Raw genomic sequence first — 27,271 nt, 5'->3', positions numbered from 1 at the left:
GATTCGATTTCACTGTGCCCTTCCTTACAACTACTTCCTTTAACTCCAGCTCCAGGGGATCCAACACCTTGCTTCTGGCCTCTGTGGGCACCCGGGCAACCTCCCCTAATACATACAATTTTAAAAAATAATGAAAATAAATCTTAAGAAATACAGTGGTTTAAAAATAAGAATGAAATAAAAATTTATATTTTGTAAAAAAAAATGGGAAACTATTTCCAAAATAGTACATGTATAAATTTGTCTGAGTGACTATCTTAACCTAGATAATATTGGTTAAGCAAAGGACTCCCATGATGACAAATCAAAATTTCAACTTACCATTTATGTTTATTGCTGGTAATACAATTGACATTTTTGGTCTTGTGGTCTTGTTATGGGTGGTAGCTGGTAATAGCAGGTGATCCTAAAATTAAAAAAGAACAGCCTTTTATACATAACTGGTTTAGTCCAGGAACATTCCAAATTTATAATTTTAGGAAGCCAACATTTTACTTGGGTAATGAAAAAAGTTTTTGTTATAAAAACTTGGCTTAGAAACACTATATATAATCTTAATGCAGAACACACTGGGTTCGGGTGTTATCATTACCAGACACACCATGGCAGTTTTTGAATACTCCTAGATTTTGATAACATTGTATAACTAGGATACCATAAAAGTATTAGTCAAGTCGTCAATACAACAGGTCTTAATCTAGTCGTGCTACAAAAGAGTTGTGTGCTCTGGGCAAGATGGCATTCTTTGTAGCGCCCTATGGAATGGCGGGTCTGGAGTAGGCAATGATAAAAGTTCTAACTAACAGAGTCAGTCCCTGTCTCTCTCTCTCCAATATAATATTTTTATTGATTATTTGGGAATTTCATACAATATACCCTGATCATTCTTGCCCCCATTCTTCCCTGGTCCACCCCCACCCTTATGTCCCCCACAGAAGGAGGAGGAAGAAGAGGAGGAGGAGGAGGAGGAGGAGGAGGAGGAGGAGGAGGAGGAGGAGGAGGAGGAGGAGGAGGAGGAGAAGAAGAAGAAGAAGAAGAAGAAGAAGAAGAAGAAGAAGAAGAAGAAGAAGAAGAAGAAGAAGAAGAAGAAGAAGAAGAAGAAAAGATGTTCACTAGAGCATGGTCAAACTTCCATGGGCATCCCCTTAAAGATATCTGAGTCCTCCCCGACCCCCATGCCCACCGGAAGCTATCAATTGTGAAGAGCTGCACTTCAGCAGGCTCACAATTTTAAGGGCTCTCATCAAAGGCTTCTTCATTGTCAAATTATTTGTAAAGGAGAGAAACTTTTTGTCCTCCAAAATTCTCTAAAATTATCAAATGTAAAAGGCTAAAGCAGGTCCAGGGCCTAGGGCCCGGCCTGCTTTGTGTCTTCCTTTGAGGTAAAATGCCACAGTGACAGATACTTATCTGTGACAATAGCACACTAGAATGTGTGTGGACTGGGGAAGCAGCTGGGCTGCCATACAAGTTCTACCCCTGAGCACGTGTACACAATCCAGGTATGGGGATGTGCGGTAATCCCAGCACCAGGACTCCCAGCTCCCCGCCCTAGCCTAATCCGAGAGCTCCGGGACAGTGAAAGACCGTGTCCTAAGGAATAATACCTGAGACCAGTCTCTGACCTTTGCACACATGGACATGCACACACCCACACCCACATCCACACCTGCACATCCACACAACCACAGAAAGCACATAGCTAAAATGGAGGGTTGAAAGAACTGAGTTTGTCTACAATTACACAGTTCTAAAATTGACATGGCCAATGTCTGATGACCCAAAAGTGATCCAGAGCATCTGGATGCCAGGCCTCCAGCCACACAACCACTCACAGTAAGAAGAAGCCAAAGGGAGGCTGGCGGAACAGTGGGGTGGTACAGTATTTGGAGAGTGTAGTTCCATCTATAGATGTTCTAAAGCAGGTCTTAAATGACTTATGACTTTGATATTAACTAGTATTATCAACAACTCTTGCCCAGCAAAAGCATGAAATTATCACAGGGGTAAAAGCTCTGAGAGTATTTTGACTTAAGGGAGCATGCTAGACTGAGCTAAGACAGAACCTCAGTGGAACCTGCTTGACATGGCTCTCTGTTGCTGTTCCTACAGTCACTGTTCCCTCATTTACTCAACAGACTTGCTCTATGGATGAACTCCTCAAAACGCCAGATTTGATATGACTATGAGTGATAAATGAAGTTATCAGCAAAGCAAAGGAAAAACCTAGACTGTGAAAGACAAGTTAAAATAGACACCCATGAGCAGAGCTGGGCAGAGACACTTGTGCTAACTACTGTGTTCTGTGGGATTCGAAGCCACAGCTCCATGAGAACACACTTTCCAGTGTGGAGAGAAGAGTGAGGGACTGACAGAATCCCAGCACTGGAGCAAGGACGGGTGTTTTTCCTTTCCCTGTTTTGTTAAGTGCATTGTTAGACACAAAAATCACACATTTCTGAGAGCAAGATAATAAATTATAACCCAGAAGAAACACAATTTGCTCATCTTCCTGTTGCGAAAATTATAAATAGCTTAATTCCTATAATTAAAATATTGTTTCATGGTCTAAATTGAATAAGAAAACAACCCTCAAATTGCAAGGCCCAAATTAAGGTTACTGTAAAAACAAACACACTTAGATTGCATTGGTGAAGGGTTAAAGTCAGGCTCAGACTTAATTATGAGTTTCTTGTGAAGATCTATATGTTTCTAAACATGATTTTTTTTAATGTAGTGTCTCCTACATTTTGTAGCAGGAAGTAAAAAAATATGCTATTGTTTATGAAAAAGAACCACACAGCATATTTACACACATTATTAAAGTTAAACTGTCTTGTCTCTCATCATTACAGATATGCAAACAGTGGGGTAGCCATTCTGTATTTGAGGGTCTCACTATGTAGCTAAAGTTGGCCTAGAACTTGTTACACAGTTTAGCTGGCTCTGAATGTTCCTGCCTCTGCCTTCTGAGTGCTGGGATTATAGATGGGAAACTGGGCTTTTTTTTTTCCAGTGCCAGGGATAGAACCCAGGGCACCACACATGATACAGTCTATAATTTAAAGTGCTTGTTTTACTGATCAAAACTGAAGGGAACCGAAGCTAGTATATTACTGAGTCTAAGAGTATTTTATATAAAAAATATTACACATACACACATATGTATAATTAGTTAGGATTGTAGAATTGCTTTGTTAAACAGGTGCCTTCCTTAAAAAAAATGAAGCCAGTAGCAATTATTGAATTATTTTCCCGTGTTCAACTTACTCTATTTTAGATTGTTAATTCTACTAGTTATAACTGTAGAAACTAGGAACTTTCATTAGTCAACAAGTAACCTCTCACCTCCACCACTCATTCCTGAAAATATTTACTGAGCATACCCACTACCACATAGTCAGCACTGTGCTACACAGAATGTCTTACAGAACAGAAACACAGGTTTTTACCTTCCTGCGGGAAACGCTGTGCACTAAGAGAGAAACTGTGATTTCTTTCCAATATATGCTCTCCTGCTACTATAATTTTGGAACAGAAATAGAACCTGTGATACTTAATTGGGCAGAAATCAGGCTATAAGTCTCAGACCCTTTGCAGCCAGGCAAGACAACTTAGTCTAGTTGAAAGAACTTCTTTGAGATGGCAGTGATGGCAGGCCACCCATGTTCTCTCTCCTGTCACCTAGGAAGCAGACACGGCAGCTACAGCTGGAACGGCCACAGTGGGCTATGAGATGGAGGCTACAACCAGAGGATCCCAGAGCAATAAACCAGTAGATGGGGAGCCTGGTGACCAAAGAGCCACAATCAGACATTTAAAAGTTATAGATGAGACAGAGATAGAACTTGGATTTTCCTAAGTCACTAGTGCATGGGATTTTCCGTCATCTAATGCTAGGTCTAATAACTAGTAACAGTATCTGTTTGTGAAACAGTACTAAAAATATTTGGTCATCAGAAATTCCGTAAAGGCTGACATGATGAGGGATAGCTTTATTAACTTAGTTTTGAGACAGGGTATCACTAAGTAGCTCTGGCTGGTCTAGAACTCACTATGCAGACCAGAATGGCCTTGAACTCATAGAGACTCACCTGCCTCAGGTTCCCAAGTGCTAAGATTAAAGGCATGCACCACTACATCTGACCACTTCATTAATTTATTATTTAGACTTCTTGATAAGGAGCCCCCTCCTCTTATTCAAATCTATATTAATGAACTAATTGAGGAGATTCAGTCCTGGAAAAGTAGAGGTGTAATTTGATGAATCTGAACACAATTGTTTCCATCCCATTACATCAATTAAAATAACCCAAGCGCAACAAAAGTTAAGCTAGTTAAAAGTAAAAAGGATGTTGCTTTAGAAATAAATATTCAAAACCTTGTTGCTTATTTTAAGACATTTTCAAATGGGCTACTGAAAACTCTGCATAGGGCTGAGAAACTACAGGGCGTGCGCCCTCGGGATAAAACTACGAAGACAAAAAGTACAGCTGCCCTTTGCTATTCAAACTCCCACAGGCTGCTAGAAAGGCAATAAAGCACTGCACTGTGAGGAAAAAAATCAGCTTTCCAATATTGTCCAGTAACGCATGATCCAAGACGCCAGTCCCATACAGTCCTCCAACTCCCTCCCCACGTACATTGTCAGAGAGAGTCAAAGTCTGAGGACAAAGCACGGCATTGAACAGCATTTCATCTTTTTATGGAAGCAAAAGCATTGGAGATAGACTGAACAAAAGTACAAGGCATGTTCCTTAGCTAGAATTTACGATGATAACTCACAATAAAATTACCCCTGACTGAGAAATAATAAATGTTGGTTTGCATATCCAGAGTTCAAACTAACTTAAGCCAGTCGCCAATTAATTTTTTCTAATCGCTGATTTGTTAGTGTGATTGTGTTTTCAAATTATATAAACTGATAAACTAAGTAAAAACAGAGATGACACAGCTTGACAAAAGTAAATAGGTTAACTCTATTTTTCTCATTGCAAAACTATAAAAGACACAGAAGAAAGTAAGTTTCCACCACATTGTTTGGCAATATGTAAGTTTTTATTATAAGTGAAAGTAATTATCAATGATAACTGGAAATTATGGCAGATGGATTGTGAGTATTGTTTATAGAAGAAAAAATACGGTGCTCTGAACAGTAGATTTAGACTTAAAAACAAAGCACTGATCGATCTTACATTAAAATCTGGCAAGTGAAATGCTTATTTAAATAACTGAATGAAATATCCATTAAAAAAAAATCTCCACTTTAGCCAGTTCACGCCATACTAGACGAGACAGTTTGTTGTATATAAGGAAACTCTGGCTCAGCATGGGGGCCCCTATCTTTGATCTAGAATACCTCCTGCTGCTCCCTAAGAGTAAGGATCCTCAGTTTGCAAAAGCTGCAAGTATGACTGACATCCAGCTCTCACTGGGTCGGGATGGCCCACTGTGAGTCAAAAGTGTTGTGTATCAGGCCAACACTAACAACAATGGACTCTTAATATTTAATATTTGGCTTATATTCACTGGATTCCTGCAATGGACTTGTTTTTCAAATATAGCAACCTCTAAAATCAGATAAAAAATAAAATAATATCCATCCTTATTTCAAAAAACAGCTTTGTGTTTTCTCTACCTTCCTAACTTGGGAAGCTTCAGCTTTCTTCCGTCACTACACCTCATCCTCTTACCAGCTACCTTTCGAGCTTCCAAACCTCAAAAATAAAAAGGCTAGAGCAGCAATCACAAGTGGGCTGTCAAGGTTACTACTATTTAAATCCACAACATTTGGAACTGATATTGTTTTCCCGTAGCTACACAAACTGTTGATTAGAAACCAGCTCACTAAAGAAATGTCAATTAGGAAACTTGAAATCATCAAAACATATAGACACACATAGTAAAATACCATAAAAACAAAAATTGCAAGAAAAAATTAGAGGCAGTAAAATTAAATGGAATGTCATCATTTAAAGTCTATTAAACTGCCTATGATGTAGAGCTTCTCACCACATTAAAAACATAAGCAAAGTAGATTACTAATCCCCAAACTAGAAACAGTTAGTAGAAATAGCCAAAATGAACGTGCTATTTGTGCCACTAGTGTATGCAATAAAACTACAGACCAATAAAAGGAAATATAAAGCATGCATCTGCACCACTAACGTGGCAGGGAGAGGAAAAATTAATCAAAACCATTAGCGTAAAACAGATGGCGCAAGAAGGAGACATTTCTATTCTGACAAGAGGAAAGATTTGACATGTAATGCAATCCTGATAATGCTGGCAAGTCAACAGGAAAAATGAGCTTGAAATTCTAATAAGGTCAAACAAGTTTGTTTGCTTTGAGATATGGTTCTTATATCAGACTCTGTAGGAAGCTTCCCAAATGCCGTGAGGCTGTGTAGGCAGCAGGCAGGAAGGGAGTGGAGCACAAGGAAACGATAGTCTAGCCAGCTAGCCTTCTCTCCCTGCCTCTCTTAGTCCCATCTTTGTTGGTTCTGGGAATCAAACCCAAGGCTTTATGAATGTTAAGCAGGTGGTCTACCACTGTGCTACACCCCTAGTTCTAGCTGACTCTTTCATGTAAGTGATTCTAGCCTTCTAGAAGGGGAGAGAAAGAGACACTCTGATGATTAGTGTTAATTGTCAGCTAGACAAAAACTAAAATCACCTAGGAAACGGGGCCTCTGAACATATCTGTGGAGATTTCCGGATTACATTAGCTGAAGTGAGAAGACAGCGCATTGTGGGTGGAACCATTCCCTTAGGCAGAGGATCCTGATCTATATAAGAGCTCTGAAAGCAAGCTAAGCACCAACGTGCATGTACATGCATGCATTCACTGTTCTGACTGTGGACGTAGTATCATCAGCTGCTTAAAGTTCCTGTTGCTATTATATCCCTGCCATGATGGACTGTCAACTGGAACAGTGAGCTAAAATGAACACTTTTTTCGAAGTTGCTTTGTCATAGTATTATATCACAGCAACAGAAAAGAAACTAAATCAATCCCACTTAACTTTTATGTCTACAGTTATTTCTCCTTGCATGATCCTTTGGTTCTGGCTATTCCCCTAACCTTTTCTGTAGAAAATGGGCATTTTTCCAAGGTAATTGCTGCCACTGCTACCACCGCCACCACCATCCACCACATTATTTTCAAGGTAATTTTTAATCTTGATTTCACACAAATAGGAAAGACTATATAATGTTCCTAGACTACATTTTATGAAAGACTGGTCCTGACAAACCAAACTACAAAATAAGAAGAACAGAGACAAACAAACAAACTATGTCTTTTGAATTCTCTTAATGCCATTAAAAATTAAATCACAAACCCCAATAATCTGACTTACCTATTTTGGTAAACAAATTTTCCGCCAGAATCTTAGATTATCTAATTAGCCAAGCTAAGCATCTGCTCACCCTAAAAGCTGAGTACGACTGCCAAGAAGAAAATCCACTTTTATTTGAATTACACAGATAAGGACTGCCACCTTTAGATGAAGAGGTACTTAATGGCTGCTGAGAGCAGAAAAATCAGCTTTTTCTAGGGACAAGATTTGCACAGGTGGTCCAAGCCTTGAACAAATTTACAGTCCAGCAATACTAAATGGACTCAGTAGACCGCAAGTGCGCGCACAGAGAGCAGGGAGGAGTTGGAGGAAGAGCGCGGGTGAGGTAGATGGAGTGCTCGTGGATGAAGTTGGCACAGAGGTCAACTTAATCTAAAGAATTTCGTTAATTTCTCGGTTGGGTCTAGGCAGAGTCAAAAAAGTCTCTTAAAGGTCTTCTGAGTTTTGATCTTCCTTTCTACATCTAGAACAATTCTATTAAAATATAAATCAAAATACTCTACCATGAGGTAGCATCCATCGTGGTGAGATGGGAAGTCCCTGGAAGCGCACCACTGGGTCAGCTAGCCTGGCAGCAAAAACAAAGGTGGAAGGCAAGAACTGACTCCCAAAAGTTAACTTCTGACCTTCACATGTGCAGTGGCAAAAGGTATGCATACATACACACACACCCTACATACACATACAAATAAATAAATAAATAAAAGTTAAGTTTCTTTATGTAAGCAAATCTGATGGTTCATTTTCAGAAGCATGGGTTCAAATACAGAAGAACAGAAAACACTTGACCCCTGCTGGAGGTCTAGTTATCATCCACCACAAACTCTGCGAAAGCTGCTCCACCCAAACTAAAAATTCACAGGGGAAATTACTACCAGCTAAGCTTGCTTGCTGCAAGACACAAGCCTGATAAGGTTTAAAATGCATAGGATGCACAGTGCAGAGATGAACCCACGTGGCTTTTGCTGAGAAAAAGATAAAACCCTGGGGACAGAGAGAGATGGGACCCAGATGACAGGGAAGCCTTTACCCTCCTGATCACTGGAACTATAACTGTTCTCTGCCCCCATCAGCTCATCTGCCATTTGGGGCTGATGCTTGACTTTGCAAAAGCACAAAATAAGAGGCCTCCCTTTCACTACTGAGTCTATAGTGTCTTACTAGGAGGACCTTTGTTTCTAACACTATGGATACTCTAACCATTTTTCTGTTGTGTGTATATACACCAGATTTTCTTCATTCATTCATCTATTGGCAGGCACCAATGCTGGTCTTGTAATTTTCTGCCAGTTTTTAATTGGGTTGTTTTTTATTATTGAGTTAGAAGATTTCTTTGTGCACTCTGGGTGCAAGCCTCTTATATATTTGGTTTGCAAGTGGTTTCTACCATTCTGGAAGCTGCTTTCTATCTTTCTTAATGGCATCCTTTTCATCACAACAGTTTTTACTATGGATGAAGTTCCAATTCATGCTTTTCACCCTCTTGTTTGTGGATTTTTTGTTTTTTCTTTTGGTGTTCTAAGGTGTGATTGCTTCAATAGGCTTTTGAGACTGAATTTATCTTCTACATTCCCATCAGCAGCTCAGGAGTGATGCAGTTTCTCTGCATCCTTGACATTTTGTTTTGGCATTCATTTTAATTTTTAAATAATGTTGTTGAAAGGGTCAACTCTATTTTCAAACTTCTAGGACCACTTCCCATCTACTTCTCTTGCTTTCCTTTACCTAGGCCTAGGTAAAATGAACTGGTCTGCTTTTAAGTCCCCACAAACCCTTATACCTATCACTGTTAAATCAATTAACATATTAGACTGTGCTTATGTCTCCATTTCCACTTTATTTACTTTTAAGAAAAAGATTCACTTACAGTTATGAGTGGTCATTTTTTATTAACACTAAGAATATTTAGGCAAAGCACTGTATAAGGAACAGCAGACTCTCCCAATTTCATTTTATATTATTGTCTCACATCCTAGACATGATTTAACAAAAATGACTAATAATTGCTCTGGTCAACTTGTGGCTATCCAATCATCACGGTTATTACTCACTCACATCCTTAGAAAAGCTTTTAAAACCTTCACAGCCTTGCTTACAATTAAATGTGTATTTCCTAACATGTTCCCAACTCCACCAAAACAAGTATTGTTGATCAATATTTACAGCCTCATGTGATTCACTAGGAATTAAAGGAATTTAAGGCTGATCTGCAAAGATGACTTCTAAATGAAAAGATGTTTAAATTTTTTGTATACAGAGCCCTGAAATATGGACAAATAAAAAAACTCACTACAATTTTATTTGTTTGTTTGTTTTGAGGCAAGGTTTCACTATGTACCCCTGGCTGATCTGAATCTCACTATATAGACCACGCTGTCCTCAAACTCACAGAGATCCACCTGCCTCTGCCTACCAAGTACTGGAATTAAAGATGTGCACCACCTTTGACCAGCCACAACTTTTTAAAATTAACAAATGGACCTCTTTTCCTTATTAAAGGAAGTCTTAAGAGAACATGAAGTATACATATTTCAAGAGGCTTAAGTTATATATCTAGCCAAATTCAGTTTTCAAAGTTTTCTCAAATTATTGCAAATTTATTTCAAAATTATGTGAAATGATGGCAAAACCAAAACAGATATACATAAGATAGACTAAAGGAGAAAGTTCTGAGTGTCTAATTAGGAAATATGTTCTTCATCAGAAACAGCAACACGAAAAGGAAAACCAGTGACAATCAGACTAATTAGAAATCATTTGCCTTCCTCATCAGAGCCCAGCTGTGAGACAGCTGTCTCTAAAGACAGACACCAATATCTTAACATAGTGCCCCATGCACAGTGTGAGAAGTCTCTGAGGTGGAGCCACTCTCTCCTGTGGACTCCACGGGGCTCCTGTGAACAACGGATAGTGCTGAAGCACAGCAGAAATGCACACCGAGTCCTGCACTGGAGTGCCAGGTCACACACGATGTCCCTCACCAACAAAAACCTAGCAGATAGGAACATCCTGAAAGGTATTACACAAAGGCAGTATTATTCTAGAAGGGCTTTTTTTGGGGGGAGTGGGGGAGCAAACTGTGCTCCAAGTTTTGGATGATCACTCTTAAGTTAAATCTTTTAGCAGGAATATAATTGTTAGTTCACGTTTTAGACATCAAATGCTTGTAAGCTCTGGCATTCATGGAAGTCATTGAAAAACTTCACCCACCAACATAGAACTAAATACATATACATATATATATATATACATATTATGTATATATAGAGAGATGATGATGTATAATAATAAATGTGAATATATACAAAAGTCAAAAGGAATTCACAGCACAGGGAAAACAAGGAAAACAAACCAGCATTCCAGGCATAGTAAATTTATAGCAAAGTTAAATAAATATGAAAATATGTGGCATTTGGGGAAGAAAATGATTTGAGTTTCTCAGAATTTACAAATCATTATGCACACACACACACACAGGAACACAGTCCATGGCACAGAACTCCTAAAGTCTCTGAGTTCCTGAGTATAGCCTCTGGATATCTGTTTATATCTTTTAAAGTGAGTGGGTAAACACAGCCTTTTCTTATAAGCCACTCTACATCAAGAATCTCCCTCCATCCCAAAATCTCAGAACTCACAGTCATGTAGAGGGTTTTCTTAAAAGTCTGCTATTACATTTTTAAAAATCAAACAAATATGATAGAAATTAATTATGATTATATAATGGGAGTACAGGCCATGCCAGGCCAAAGAGATATTTTTTAATAAGCTATAATAAATTTTGTATTAGTCAAAATATCTGGTTTTATTTCTCTTTAGTACTCTTAATCTTAATTCTAAAAGTATAAACAGAAATTACATAAGTAACCATTTCATTCTTCCTAATACATAAATTGTAATATAAACTTATGAGATGACCATTTAAATGTAAAAATTGTGTTTCACTTATTTGTGCTTCTTATTAAAAATATTAACTGCCAGCTCATTGGCAAGACTGACTAAGGGATCTCTTTCCATGTTGCCTATTAACTACTACTTAGAAAGTTGATACTGCTCACCGAGAGCAATCTTACATTCTGTTGAGTTTCTTCAGTTCCAGATGGGTGCCTTTAAAAAAGTAGTGGAGGAAGCTGTGGACACACACATCCAGTTCTCTGTGACTACCCAGAAGTGGAATGTGTAGGGAAACAGCAGAGGAAAATTTCCCCACTATGCAAGCAGAGAAACGAGACAGTAGATGTCAAGTTCACGTTATCTTATTTAGCCATTTAAAACTTATAAAATATTTTTCAGTCAGAATGCTTTATCTTTACATTTACTAGCAAATTAGACTTTATTTTTTAAGATTCCTTTATATATATTTAATGAACTACCTTTTCATATTGAAGAAACTCTAACTTTTTACATACAGAAAACAAAGCATTGTGTACATGATCATAGATAAGCAGCTCCAGGGCTCCCTTAGATAAATTACACTCATTCTTCCCTAACTCTCGTTAGGAAAACAGTGGAGGCTGTTAATGGGGTGAGAGCATTGTTTTCAATGGCCTTGGAGAACATTAGCACGCTGCAGATGTTGGGAATAACTTGCAGCTGTCGCAAAGTGAGCCACTTACTGAAACCAGGGCAACAGTGAAGAGCTGCCGGGCACTTGAAAGCATTTACAGTACAGTGATGTGAGAAAAGATCAGCTGGAAGACAGAAAACACTATAAAACTTAACTGATCTTTAATTTCAAACCTCTCAGCATTGTTACACATTCCTTTAGTACACTCCTCCATATATGGATGTGCTGAATTGTAACAGTTGTCATAAATATTACAGAAAATGAGAGAAACAACCGTCTTGGCTTTGAATCATTTTTGCTTTAGTTCAATTTAATTAAAAACACTTTCAGTGCTTCTCAGCTTTCTGACTAACCATCAAGTGTGGTATCAGAACACTTTACACATTTAGTATGTGCAAAACACCAGAATGGATTAAAAGGAAAATAAAAACTCTCACTTTTCTATGAAAGACTATAGAAGTGATACAGAAAAGAGAGCAGTGAGAACACATTACAGTACCGCAGGAATGACAAGGGTGACTTTGAGTATCAAATGCTGTTCCTTGGGTTGAGCCTGACTTGCCACAAGCACTCTTAGCAACAAGGGTGCATAATATTTTGTCTAGCTAATAACACAGAGTAATTCAATTTCATAACAAGAAGCTCAACCTACCATCTATCTTATTTCTAAAGTATGTGGCACATTCCAAACGAGGGGAACAGAATACTAATACTATAGACGCTTGCCCAAAGCCCAGGAGACACCGACTTTAAAAGGCATGCTTTAGAGGCATTCTAGCCATCATCCCTTTAAGCACTCTTAGTCCCAAAACTAAGCTGGACTTTGAGGAGGCCTGGTCACAAAGTCCAGTCTCTCTTTGAATGACTTTCATTGAATCGTACATTATGACCTAGATGATAAATCAATGAAAATATCTACTAAACAAAAATTTACACTTAACAGAATACCTTATACCCAAGATATCATACTATAGGAACTCAACCCAGGGATCACCTCAGTTATCTTAGAAATCTTCATTCTAGAGCTAGGATGTTTAAAAACATGTTGTGGGAGAGTAACCAACCAATGTCTGATTTGACTTAATGTCCATTCCATGAGTCAGAACCCATACCCAATGCTGCTTGGGTGACCAAGAACCAGAGACTAGATGGCCTAGAGACAGGATAAAGCAAAACACTACTCGTCTTAAAAAAAAAAAAATCAGTAAAATGACTCCTAACAACATTCTGCTATACTCATAGATCTGTGTCTTATCCAGTCACCACCACAGAGGCTTCCTCCTGCAGCAGACGGGAACAGATCCAGAGACCCATGGCCAGACATTACACAGAGGAAAAAAATCTCTGGAACACAGAGATGGGATGTCTTCATCAAATCCTTCCCCTCAGAGTTCAGGAAACCCCACAGACCAGGAGACGGAAAGAGTGTAAGAGTCAGGGGAGGTGGGGGAGGACACCAGGAGAGTAAGGCCCTCTAAATCAACCAAGCAAAGCTCCTATGAACTCTCAGAGACTGAAGCAGTAAGCACAGGGTCTATGCATGTCTGCACCAGGTCCTGTGTGTATATTATAACTTTCAGCTTAGTATTTGTATGGGACTCCTGTGGGTGCGAGTAGGAGGTCTCTGATTCTTGTGCCTGTTCCTGGGGCTCTTTTCCTTTTGTTGGGTTGTCTTGTTCTGCCTCAGTGTAATGGTTTTTGCTTATCTTATTATATTTTATTTTATCATGATAGGTTGTTATGTCTTAGAATCCTGTTCTTTTCTAATGAGACAGAAAGGGAGTGAATCTAGAGGGGAGGGAAGGTGGGGAGGAATTGGGAGTAGAGGAAAGGGAAATTATAAGCAGGTCATATTTTATAAGAAAATCTATAGCACAAAAGATCCTAGATAGCCAGAGCAATCCTGAACAAAATGAACAGCACTGGAAGTGTCACTACACCTGATTCAAGTTCCACTGGAGAACCACAGTTACCAAACCATCATGACCTGGAGTTTCAGGAAAGAAGTTGCACCAACACCGGACAAAGTAGACAAGGGCTGACGGTAACTGCAGACAGGCTGAAATGTTGCCGTCACTCAGCCAGGCATCCTGGGCTGTCTCAGCACCCTAGATTGCTATTTACTGCTCATCTCTGTATGTGACCTCATATCCTGTAACTACTTAGCAAATCCTTTTGTAACATAGACCTGTGATGGCTATTTTTGGCTGTCAACTTGACTACATCTGGAGCTAATTAAAACCCCCAGAATGGAGGGGCACACCTGTGAAGGATTTTTGCTTAATTCGAAGTGAGAAGACTTACTTTTACTCTGGATCTTTGAGGGAGGAAGACACAGCTTTAATCCAGATCTTTTGAAATGGGAAGATCCATCTAATCTAATTGCATGCCTTATGCTGGAAGTCTGTATAAGAACATGGAAGAAGGAAGTTTTTGTTCTTTGCCTGCTTGTTCTTGCCTTACTAGCAAGTTCATTTCTTCACTGGTATTAGAGAATACTTTTTCAGGATTCCAGTGTATACTGAAGACAAGCTGAGTCAGCCAGTCTTGTGGACTGAACAACTACAGGATTCTTAGACCTCCAGTTGGTAGGCAGCCATTGTTGTATTAGCTGGACCACAGCCTGTAAGTCATTCTAATAAATCCTCTTCTTCCATATACAGAGAGAGTGATTCATTCTATAAGTTCTGTTACTCTAGAATCCTGCCTACTATAAGACCAAGAATGTTCACAGACAGCATCTGGGGTCAACAGCGGGGCTTCCACACTTGCTGTGATCTGCCTAACAGATGTCCTCATCAATGCATTTGAAAATGTGTTGGTTTATAATTTCTTTGTTCTATTTCTATTAACTGTAACCACATTAAGACATGGAATTTGGGGCAACCCGAACCTGCCCCTGGACCATGGTCTCTCCTATATATCTCCAGAATAAATTGTCCTCTTGGAGGTAAGGGCTGTGGTTTTGTATGTTGCCCTCAAAACTAAAAGCAGAACTGGAATATGACTGAAGTACTGCACACCTGAGGTTGTAGCAAAGGACTCCAAGTCCACAATCCCACAGAGACATTTGCATGTGCATAATTACTGTAGGGCTACTTCTGACAGCAGTTATGGAATAGGCCGAGGTGCCCATCAACAGATGAACAGATTAAGATAATGTGGCATATATGCACACTGAACCTCATAGAAGAGAAAGTGGGAAGTACACTTAAATGCATTGGCACAGAAGAGCACTTCCTAAATGTAACTCCAGCAGCACAGACACTGAGAGAAACAATTAATAAATGGGACCTCCTGAAACTGAGAAGCTTCTGTAAAGCAAAGGACATGGTCAACAAGACAAAACGGCAGCCTACAGAATGGAAAAAGATTTTCACCAACCCCATATTGGACAGAGGACTGATCTCCAAAATATACAAAAAACTCAAGAAATTGGTAATCAAAAGAACAAATAATCCAATAAAAAAAAATGGGATACAGAGCTAAACAGAGAACTCTCAACAGAGGAATCTAAAATGGCTGAAAGACACTTAAGGAAATGTTCAACATCCTTAGTCATCAGAGAAATGCAAATCAAAACAACTCTGAGATTCCATCTTACACCTGTAAGAATGGCCAAGATCAAAAACACTGATGACAACTTATGCTGGAGAGGTTATGGGGTAAGGGAACATTCCTGCATTGCTGGTGGGAATGCAAGCTGGTACGGCCCCTTTGGATATCAGTGTGGCGATTTCTCAGAAAATTAGGAAACGACCTTCCTCAAGACCCAGTAATACCACTTTTGGGTATATATCCAAAGGATGCTCAATCGTGCCACAAGGGCATGTGCTCAACTGTGTTCATAGCAGCATTATTTGCCAAAGCCAGAACCTGGAAACAACCTAAATGCCCCTCAACCAAAGAATGGATGAGGAAAATGTGGTACATTTACGCAATAGAGTACTACACAGCAGAAAAAAAATGACATCCTAAATTTGCAGACAAATGGATGGATCTAGAAAACATCATGTTGAATGAGGTACTCCAGACCCAGAAAGACAAATATCATATATAGCCACTCATAAGAGGCTTCTATACATAAAGCAAAGAAAAACCAGCCTACAATTTACAATCCCAGAGAACCTAGACAACAAAGATGGACATACATGGATCTAATCTATGAGGGAAGTAGAAAAAACCAAGATCTTCTGAGTAAATTGGGAGCATGGGAACCATGGGAGATGGTAGAAGGAGAGGGGAGCGGAGAAAAATGTATAGCTCAATAAAAATAATTTTAAAAGGATAATGTGGCATATATGCACAATGATGTTAAAAAGAAATTATGTAATTAAAGGAAAATGTATGAAACTTGAAATCATCATATTGAGTGAAACAACAAACTCAAAAGACCTATTTTCTCTAGTTTTAGGATTCTAGGTTTTATATAGACACATAGTATCTAAATATGAAATATATATACCTGTATATGTTTGTATATATGAACGTAGAAGCAAGATTGTCTGGAAGCAAGGGGGTTAGTGGGGGTTGAGAGGGGAAAGTATGGAAGAGGTGAAAACACATGGCAGAAGAAAATGTCTTTGTGAAACCTGTAACTATAGACAATGAATATACACTAGTAATTACAAATACATTGTGGGCCACACATGCAAGCCAAACAATACTTAAAATCTCTAAATTAATTTTAAAGGACACAATAAAAAGTCAAACTAAACAGATAAGATTGATTTTAATTATTTACTTTAACTCAATATATCCAAAATACTATCATTCAACATGGAACCAACACAAACATTATTGAAATATATGAAAGATATAAAATATCTTATATTTTATTCATCATGTTTTAAAAATCTATCAGTATTTTCCATTTACAGCACATCTCAGGATTAGTTAAATTTAAGATACTGCATCTTTGTAAGACAAGCGTCTATTGGTCTATTGGAAAAAAGCCCTTTGAGGCTTCTATATTAACAAAAACCCTACAAGTCCTCTGCTTTCCTCCTCACTCTACAGTATTCTGAGGAGTGGGTGTCATGATGAATTAACTCCATTTAGCAGGATCTTGGACTAGACGCTGCTAAAGCTTCTGGCCTATCTCCAAAATGCTCTAACAGCATCACCCTACCACACAAGAACACTGATGATATGGAAAAACTTCCCAAAAGGATTGGACTGTGGTATACTGGTGCTCCCAGGCTTGTTTAGCAAGGACATTTTAAAAAGGTTATGTGTGTGTGTGTGTGTGTGTGTGTGTGTGTGTGTGTGTGTGTGAAAGAGAGAGAGAAAGGGAGAGGGAGAGGGACAGGGAGGAAGGGAGGAAGAGAGGGAGAAAGAGGGAGGGAGGGAGGGAGGGAGAACGTATGTCACATCTGTGAGGGTACCCTCAGGGGAGAGAACATGCTGGATCCCTGGAGCTGGAGTTACAGGCAGTTGTGAGCTGCTATCCCTGGGTGCTGAGAACCGAAGTGATCCTCTGGAAGAGTATTAACTACTCTTAATCATTGAGCCACCACTCCAACCCTAGTAAAGAATTTTTTTTATGAACAAAATTAAGTTACTTTAAATCATAGATTTAGAGGCCATGTTGGTACTTTACATATATAATCTTTAGTTGGGTAAAAATATTACAGTATATTCTAAAAAACAAAAAAATCAACTTTTCTCAATTTCACAGAACAAAATTCTTCCACTAAAGGAAATGTTAGATTAGGCTACTGAATTCTACTTGCTTGCATATTTCTGGGAGTCTTTCAATATAATTTTAAGTATCCTGTGGATAGCAGGAAAGTAGTAAAGTTCAGTGTGGTGGTTTGAAAGAAAATGGCTTTCAAAGGGAGTGGCACTATTAGAAGGTGTGGCTTTGTTGGTATAGGAGTGGGTATGGCCTTGTTGGATGAAGTGTATCACTGTGGGGGTAGGCTTTGAGGTCTCCTATGCTCAAGCTACTCCCAGTGTCACAGACCACTTCCTGTTGCCTTCTGATCAAGATGTAGCCAGCACCATGTCTGTCTGTACACTGCCATGCCCCCCACTATGATGACAATGAACTGAGCCTCTGAACTATAAGCCATCACCTAAATTAAAAGTTTTCCTATAGAAGAGTTGTTGTGGTCATGGTGCCTCTTCTCAGCAACAGAAATCCTAACTAAGAAATTCAGCAAGAACACCAACCTGGTATGGAAGAGATTTCAGTTTTGGACCTTGCTTTGTGACAAACAAGTGCTGTAGAGCTTTCAGGAACTCCATTTCTTCATGTGTAAAAATAAAGATAAAAATACCTTTCTAAGTCTCAAAAATCTAAAGTGGAAAATATATCATGAAACTGCAAAATACACTTTACAATCAGAATCATTTGAAGCAACTATTATTTTCGACATGTCATTGTTGTAAAACTTTATAAAGTGAAATTAAATAATGAAGGTAATATGAATGGCCAAACTGTGAAAGAAACCTAATTTCTCCTGATTATAGATTCATTTCCTACTCATTGTTTCATGCAAATTTTTCACTAATAAGAAAGAATAACCCTTGACATTATGCACACAAAAGACACTCTATCAGCTTACTAGTGAAACATGGTAAGTCAAAATGATAAAATTCAGCTTTGGCCTTGAAGATTCAACAACAAAAAAAAAACAACACAAATAACTAATCATTCAATATAGAATACCTTATATGGACTAAAACACAAATAATGAAATCTCTATTCTGCTTGCCATGAGTAATTTCAGTTCAAAACAGGTAGGTATTTGTACATGTTACAGGAGCCATTCTCTAATGCAGAGAACAGGGTTGGGCTATTCCTATATCTGGACCAGGTCATTTTTCAAAGAGAGCAGTACAGTTCTTAAGAAACCTGCATGTAAATGCACAATAGCACTTAAGGAAATTTTTAATCATTGACAGGGGTGGGGTTTCTTCCTCACACCAAATCACACAACCAGACACAGGTCATCTACCAGCAAAAGACAACGTGGTTGATCTTTTGTATATATCTTGTAGTCATAGTTAAAGGCTTTGGGGGGAGGAAGACAAACAGTAGCAGAAGACCGCAGAGAGATGGCAGAGCTGTTCAAGTGTGGACACCCCAGTGTTCTCAGCCATCCGGCATTCGTCCTCTAGGCTGCCGGATCTCCACTTTCTTCTAACAGAAAACCTTTCCTCAGGCAAATAGCCTCACAGCTAGGAAGACCACTTCAGGATCTCAGGAAAACAGGGTGAATGGGACTTAACTAGTGTTATGTGAATCTGGAATCAAATGAAATCACAGTATGAAAACAGGTACAAATATAATATTTATCCTCTAACAAAGTATGTATGCTGTACCCTTCAAAATTTCATTTATTTTGTTGAGCTTTGACTTACTATTTCTGAACAGTGAGAGTTCTTTTGAAAGTTGAAAACAAAACAACAAATTCCATTAAACTTAATATGTAGTTACCTGTTGATTCAGACCATTAGGTAAGAATTCTACCTGTAACTCTCATAAGACTTCTAGAAAACATCTCTAATGACACAAGAAGACTTTATAGACAACTGAGCAAAACAACCTAATAAGTCCATGCTCAAAACTTTAAGAATCCAAAATTATGGCTCTTCTACCCTACTTATATAGTTTTGAAAATCTATTTCATCATCTATTTCATCATTTCTTGGTCTTCTGGCTAACACAAGCATAGAAAGATATTTCATGGCATTCTAAAGTCAGATCTACCAACTCCAATTAAAGTTTCCAACCACATTTTAGAAGCTTTTCTACAAAAATACCAGTGATATGCCTTGTACATGTGTATGCATGCACACGCGCACACACATACACACACACACACTTTTTAACAAAGCAATCTTTGTTAATCCTCATCCCTATCCCCAGGTTTTTTAAACTGGAGTGTGGTGATGCAGCCTTTAATCCCAGCACTCAGGAAGCAGATGGATCTCTAAGAGTTTGAATTTGAGGCCAGTCTTATCTACACAGTAAGGTCCAGGCCAACCAAGGCTACACAGTGAGACCCTGTCTCCAAAAATAAAGAAAAATAAAAAAGACTTTATGACTCAGTACTAATAATAGGCAAATGATTCATATTTGGGTATCACGTTCTAATACTAGCTCCTAGAGTAGGCTTATTATTATAAAAGCTTTTCCAACCACTTGTAAGGAAAGAAAAAATCCCAGAGATCAACTGTTGTAGTGGGGCTTTATAAAAGCATTCCACCACCAAGTCAGTATGATATAGTATTAGGTCAGGGAGCGAAATGCGAACACCAGAAACCTTTAACTACAAAGGACTTGCATATTTTCTTAGAAAAAGGCATGCTTAGGATTAGGAACAATTTATTTCAGTCTGGCATACAGTTTGACAATGAAAGATGGTGGCTATATTATATTAAGAGCAGCTATTTTAAAGCTTAGATTGTTAGTGTTGGTTGAAAAATTAAAGAGCATTTGGACTTCCCTTACACTGTCCATTACACACTGTGTACAATTAGACGCCTGTCAAACACTAGGAGGAGATGCAGTCCCTGGAGCTTTTCCGAAGCAGAAGAAACGCCTTACAAGGAAAATAAGAGAACAGAGTGGAGATGGGAAACGAGCAGATGACTTCCTGTTAGGCGATGAGCTTTGCTGTTGCTGCTTTTTAGTAACACATTTGAGCCTGAATATAAGAATAAATTTGTTTTACCTTGCTACAATTTAGGATTTTATTATGAAAATAAAGTCTCCCCTAAAACAGCTTATAAATCTAATCTACACGGGTGAGAGGAGCTACGTAGTCATATCCAGTTTAAGGATAGGTTCAAATTCTAAAGGACAGTTTTCCAAATACAAGTCCAGGGAAGAAATTCAAATAGTGATTAAAGTACAACTTTATGTCTCAAATTGTTTCACCTTATTCATGGAGAAATACATCCTTTTCACTTGTTCAAGTGAAACACGCAAGGTAAAAGAAAAGGAAGCAAACACCAGAAGCTGGGCACTTTCTCCACAAGCACTGATAGACCTTGGAAAATGTAATGAGTCTCCCTATGATCTTAGAAAACCAAAAACTGAGTTCAAATTCAGAAACATTTACATTAAAACAATTTAAGAATAAAAGAAAAGTAGAAATGGTGGCCATACTGTTCAAGAGCAGATAATTTAAACTTTGGACGACTGTTGAACAAAAAATGCTAGTTGAGAGTCAGTGAGGGGCTCAGCAGGTAGAGGGCCAAGCCGACAACCTGAGTACCACTTCCGGGCTCCACATGGTGCCAGCTGTCCTCTGGCACCCAATGCACCAGAGCTCATGTGCCCCATCCCAAGAATAAAATATAAAAAATAAACATGCAATTTAAAATCTTTTAAAGAAAATGTTAAACTGGGCGGTGGTTACACACGCCTTTAATCCCAGCACTTGGGAGGCAGAGGCAAGCGAATCTCTGTGAGTTTGAGGCCAGCCTGGTCTACAGAGTAAGTTCCAGGACAGCCAGGGTTACAGGGAGAAATCCTGTCTCAAAAAAAAAAAAAAAAAAAAAAAAAGAAAGAAAGAAAGAAAATGTTAAAAATCTCAGATTTGCATTTAAATAATTGTTTAGAAAATAACTTTCTCAGCAACTTTAGAGTCGATGTGTACAGGCAAGCAAGCCTTAAGCTGGTTTCATCCTTGGCAAACACAGTTGAGGAAACTCCTGAAGAAAAATCCCATTAAGGAAAAATGATTGGTCAGAGAGAAATGGTTTTAGATATGATAATCCGTTTTCTACTTCCCTTAAACAACTGTCAGACAGAACAACCTTTTTCTGTTTTGCTTTTTTTTAAGGGGGAGGGTAAAACTAGTTGGGGGAAGATGGGGAATTAGTTAAGTTAGCATTAAGCACTCAATAGTATGGGAATGTTTACATACTAGCAGCAAGACAGTGTCCCCTCACTGTATGACTATGTCCCCAAAGCATGGACAGTTACATAGACTCACGTGGATGTGACTTCTATCTTTACAATGTTACTTATATTTAACTTACATAACTATTTTAGTCTCAGAGCTGTGAAATTAAAATATGGAGCTTTCAGATTTCAATTTCATGTTTCTATGTGAATTTAGTATATATATATATATCAGGCTGGAGGAGAAATTCCTTCCCTTAGAAGTAAAAACTCCCTTCTAAATGCCTATGCAAACACTTATACAGTTTATTCATGAAATGCAAGTCTGCTCCTATCTGTCTTCTGTCTAAGAACCAAAGTCTTTAAGCTTCGCCCACAAGTTCCTACGTGATTCTGCCATGTTCTATTTCCCAGAACCCACTCTGCATTCCAACCGCTTTACCCATTCACACCGGCGCCTCTCACATCATGAGAAAGGCCACACTGCCTCACAGTCCTTCTCGGGCTCTTCATCCTTCTCTAATCAACCTGAGGAGTGCTTCCTATCTTTCCTGATACCTTCTCCCTCCTCACAGTTAGTGCACCTGCAGCAGCTCCAGAGGCTATGAGCCCTACGTCAGGAGACTGTCTTACATACAGAGATAGGATGGGCTGTCTTCCACACCACAGTCACCTCAGTGAATGCACCATAAACACTGAGTTTATGTGTAAGCGCAGGGCATTCTGGGTTACATCTTTGTCTTAGAGCTCCTGTAACCCTGCTGTAATTCTGGATTGAAAGTCACTTCCCCACTGATACTAACCCCTAGACAACAAAGATCTCGACTTCCTTGTTTTCATACATGGTAAGTAGCACACTGAAACAGCAAGCAGTGAAAATGTACAGAATGAATAAACAATGAAGCAAAATAGGATCAAATTTTATTAGGAAGAACCTGACTAACAGGTTAGGGCTTTTAAGCCATTTATGTTACTTTTCATTTTCCCCTGAAAAACTGCTGAGCTATGCCACACCACATAGTATTTCTTTTGGAAATCTGGCAGATGCCTTCTAGACTGAACTTTTAAGGTTTTCTATAGGAAAAGAGAGAATATATTTTTTTCCCCACTGAAAGCACACAGAGGTTCATATTTTGCTTTGACTCTGGGAACATGCCAGAGTACTATGCATTACACTATTATTTAGTTCTAAAGACATACAACTGAATAACTAGAATCAGTCTATAGAACAGGAGCTACACAGGACTGCTCATCTGGGCAAAATGAACATACTGGGGAGTACCAGGGAGGTACACAGGAGAAAGAGGGTTGATGCTGGCTCTGACTCATGCTCCTACTGTTTATTTATAGCTTATTAGTATGAGACTTGTTTTACTTGGCAAAAGTACAAGATTCAGAATGACTAAGCGAGAAAGATGTAAGAGAATGTCTAAGCGTTAAAGCTCCAGAGCCGAATAACAACCTGTAACTTGTGCTGCATCAACAGGTTCTATGAGGTCCCTGAGGGCTGCTGCACACTGAGGCCACTGCAGAACTGCAAACTTCCTGAGCTGCAGACTTCACTACTACAAGTAAAACAGTGATCAGCCAAAGAATTGACTTCTCTGCAGATACCTCCGTTTACAAATGCTAAATTCACTAGTTGGAGTTAGATTTTCAGATTGCTCTGGATATAAAATTATTAATTTTAAAAACATCACTAGCAAAGATAGTCAAAAGCAATTTTAGAAGACAAGCCAAAAAATTATGTGCAGCAATCTGAGAAAGAAATATTTTTCAATGATCACTTAGAATGACTCTTGACTTACTGATTTCCTTCTTAGCATTTATCACAAACTAATACCTTATTGCATATTCACTTATATACTTGCTTAGTGTCTGTTTGTAGAACATAAACTCAAAAAATGCAAGCTCTTTTTTCCCCTCCATTGTTGTATATTTTGTTACAAGAACAGCCAGGAACAGGATGGCTCTTTAGTAAATACCTTGTGGGAAGAAAGACAGTAAACCCGATTACAGGTCATTAAGTAAGAGCTCTGAACACAGCAGCAGGTAGAAGAGCTTCTAAAGATACATACATAAGTAGCAATTACTCAAAAAAGACAGCTACGACTACGATAAAGGTGCTTGAAAATTAAGACCAATTCTTCAGAAGATATAAGGAAATATACCTTTTGAGGGAGAAAATATCTATTATGCTCTGAGGACTTCTCACATTTTTGTTTTCTCTTAAAAATGAACAAAAAATTTGATCAACAGTCAGAAACGGGGTGAAGGTATTTCCCATTACATTCAACTTCTCAAAGATGCTTGTTTCACAGTAAAATTAATATTTATGCTGTAGTAGGTGGAAAATAAACTTTCCTTGGTTTACATGTTAAAACGAGGCACACGGCACATAAAATGGAAGTAAAAGAAATTAAAATGTTACTTATAACTAGGCACACAGTACATAATAAAACAGAAGTTAACTTTTAAATGTTATTTTGAACTTCTTTGGTTGTAATAAACATTGATAGTTAATACCATATTCTATTCTCTTAGTGTAAGATCGAATGCAAACTTGGTAAAAATAATTGTAAAATAATAGTGGTTTTCATATGACAAGGAACCATAAGTACATAGGAACTTGGCTGACCATGAAAAGCTTAATTATTAGTCTCACATATTTTTGTGTGCTTGTAGGTACATGTGTACGTGTTCATGTGTATAGGGATGCATGTGTGTATATGTGTGTGGAGGCCAGAGGTCACGCTAGGGTGCCAAGCTCAGGTGCCTCCCACTGGTCTCTGCCCCCAGTGCTGGGACTGCCACACTCAGCCTTTCACATTGTCTCTAGACGTCAAACATGGGAACTTAAGATCGAACAGCAAGCATTTTACTAACTGAACTATCTCCCCATCATTATACTTTGCTAAAAAATAAACTTTATAACTAAAAAGCATGCCCTAAAGCCTCGGGCATAAGTGAAGACTGTTTCTTCAGAAAGACGAACTACTTTATAATATGAATTAAGCTATCTTATTAATCTTTTTAAACTTTTTAATAACTTGTGTTATTTGTGGATGAACTTGTGATTTTATGACTCCCGTCTAATATCAGCACAAAAAGATCAGATGAAAGACCGAACAGTTTCTAATTATTAGCTGATGTCACTAAATGTGTTCAAAGGGATGTGATGCGGTCAATCTGAAAAGTCCTGGGAGCAGCTAGAACATGTGTCCCCTGTCACTCGGCTGTCTGTAATCTAGCTCTATAACTTCTGTAGACATGACATGTGTCCCCTGTCACTCGGCTGTCTGTAATCTAGCTCTATAACTTCTATACACATGTGAAATGGGCATTGAATTAGAATCAGTATAAATAATTCTAAAATTGGTACAAAAGATGGTTCAGTGGACATGGAGACTCACCACAAAACCTGGCAGTTTCCAGGACCCACAGGGTAAAAGAAGTACCACAAGCTGTTTGGAAAGAGGTGTTGCCTGTAAAGTTTTACATCCCATTCTTCAAATCCTAGAAAGGGGTACATCTGAATTATTTCAATCAAATACCTATAAATCCAGTTATGCAATGGAGTATACCTTGAACATACTACTGTAACATATCTTGCAGTTTTAATACCACACCAATTTTCAGTCTGTTGATAAGGAAAGAATATAATAAAAATAAATCCTTCTGGGGATTTGTGAGAGGGAAGGGGTCATATGTGATTTTTTCCACCTATAATGGGAACAAACACAAGTTCTTCGTACAGAATCCTTGATTCAAAGGTCACCCCTCAAAGCAGAGAAACAGACATGTGCTGAACGTACTGTGTTCAGAACAGTGCCAGTTCCGGATGTAGTACTTTATTTAAATTTCTTAACAACCCAGAAGAGGTAACTATTATTATTACTATTTTAGAGACAAAGGACACTGGAACTTTGGACAGGATCTTCCCTGAACTCCAGTTTGTAAGCTCAAGAGAGCTGGTAAAGACCCAGATCTTTCTGACTTTATGCTACATGATTATCTACCAAAAACTGCTGCGTTAGCCCCTGCCAAGAATTATGTTTTTCTACTGAAAAGTAGCAATTCACAGTTGATGGAAAACTTACTTCTTATTCCTCAACAAGACTGCACATTGCTATACATTCAACTATTCTCTGCTATTTTCCTATTCTTTAAGCCACTGTTCAGAAGGAATATATTAATACATATTCTTAAATATTCATTCTAAAGTTTGATTATGAAGCTCTTTTTTAATTAAGTAAAGAAAAATAAAGTCTAATAGATCAGAGAGTGGCAGACAGCTCCCACAAGAAACTTATTTTTAGTTTCTCATACTTTAGGAGCACTTCTTAACCCATATGTATTTGTCCAGCTTGGTTTCTAGAATTTTGGTTTGGCAGTATTCTCTGCCCACTACACGGATGCTGCAATTATCTATAGTGTATGCTATATTTCCAAAGAATATGTAAATAATAATTCATTGGCAGAGTCTGAAGGTTGGACACTTGAGGTTGAGGGAGTTCAACCACAAGGCATCCTTTTATGAAGCTCCAGAAAGCAGTGCAAACTTCCCAAGCCAAAGACAACTGGCAGCTTGGCATAACCTTTTAAACTTGCCTTTGCTGTAATTCTTTTTCTTAAAAAAAAAAAAAAAAAGTGGACAAAACACAGCACTGGATGTCATACAATACTGCATTTCTTCAAGCGAAAAGCAGACTCTGAGTCACATGTTGCACATATGTAAAAATTAACTCAAGGGCCAACAAGATGTCTCAGCAGAAACAGGACTTGTTGCCGAGACACACGATCTGAGATTGATCCCTAGGACTCAAATGATGAAAAGAGAGAACCAACTCCTGCAAGCTGTCCCTGATCTCCATACATGCACCACTGTATGCAGGTGTCCACACGCACACACAGGTACGTGAACATGCACACACACGTGCGTGTGCGCACACACACACACAATTTAAAATAAAGATTGACTCAAAATGGACCAAAATGTAAAATAGGGAACTACAAGCGTTTTAGAAGAAAAGCTATATGACACCATCTTTGTGAGCTAAAGCTTACAATACTTCACGAAGCAGCAAATGCACAACTCATGACATAAAAAGAAAACTGAATTTCATAAAAAATTGGGACTTCCTGCTCTTAAAACATATTGAAAAGATTATAAACATGAGTGCATGCAAGTGTGTGTGTATGAATGTATTCAAGCATTGTGGCATATGTGGGTGAAAGCACAAAATATACAATTAAATTTAGTTGTCATTTACCACCTACATTTTTAAAAGGCTTTTAAAATAAAGCTTCACCCTAAAATATGCACAACGTGGCACAGCTATAAAACTTTACTATCAATTCTAATTTTAAATGATGTTAAATAATAGCTCTTTGCTTTATGTTGTAACAGATAACTAAATCCAGTCACAAATTTTATTCTTTGGGGGGCCAGGGGATGGAGACAGGATTTCTCTGTGT

The 27,271-nt window shown here is 38.4% G+C and overlaps 1 protein-coding gene across 1 annotated transcript in view; it reads right to left on the bottom strand.

Moving 5' to 3' along the window:
* Atf6 (activating transcription factor 6) overlaps positions 1-27,271 on the bottom strand; it is a 171,634-nt gene that overhangs the window by 46,758 nt on the left and 97,605 nt on the right. Inside the window, exon 15 of the mRNA XM_057769619.1 lies at positions 322-406. Coding sequence (XP_057625602.1) covers positions 322-406 — 85 coding nt within the window. The remainder of the gene's footprint in view (positions 1-321; positions 407-27,271) is intronic.

This window comes from Chionomys nivalis, chromosome 5 (assembly GCF_950005125.1).
Source record: "Chionomys nivalis chromosome 5, mChiNiv1.1, whole genome shotgun sequence".
NCBI lineage: Eukaryota > Metazoa > Chordata > Mammalia > Rodentia > Cricetidae > Chionomys > Chionomys nivalis.
The sequence above is the reverse complement of the archived record's forward strand: the minus strand, read 5'-3'. Positions and strand labels throughout refer to the sequence as shown.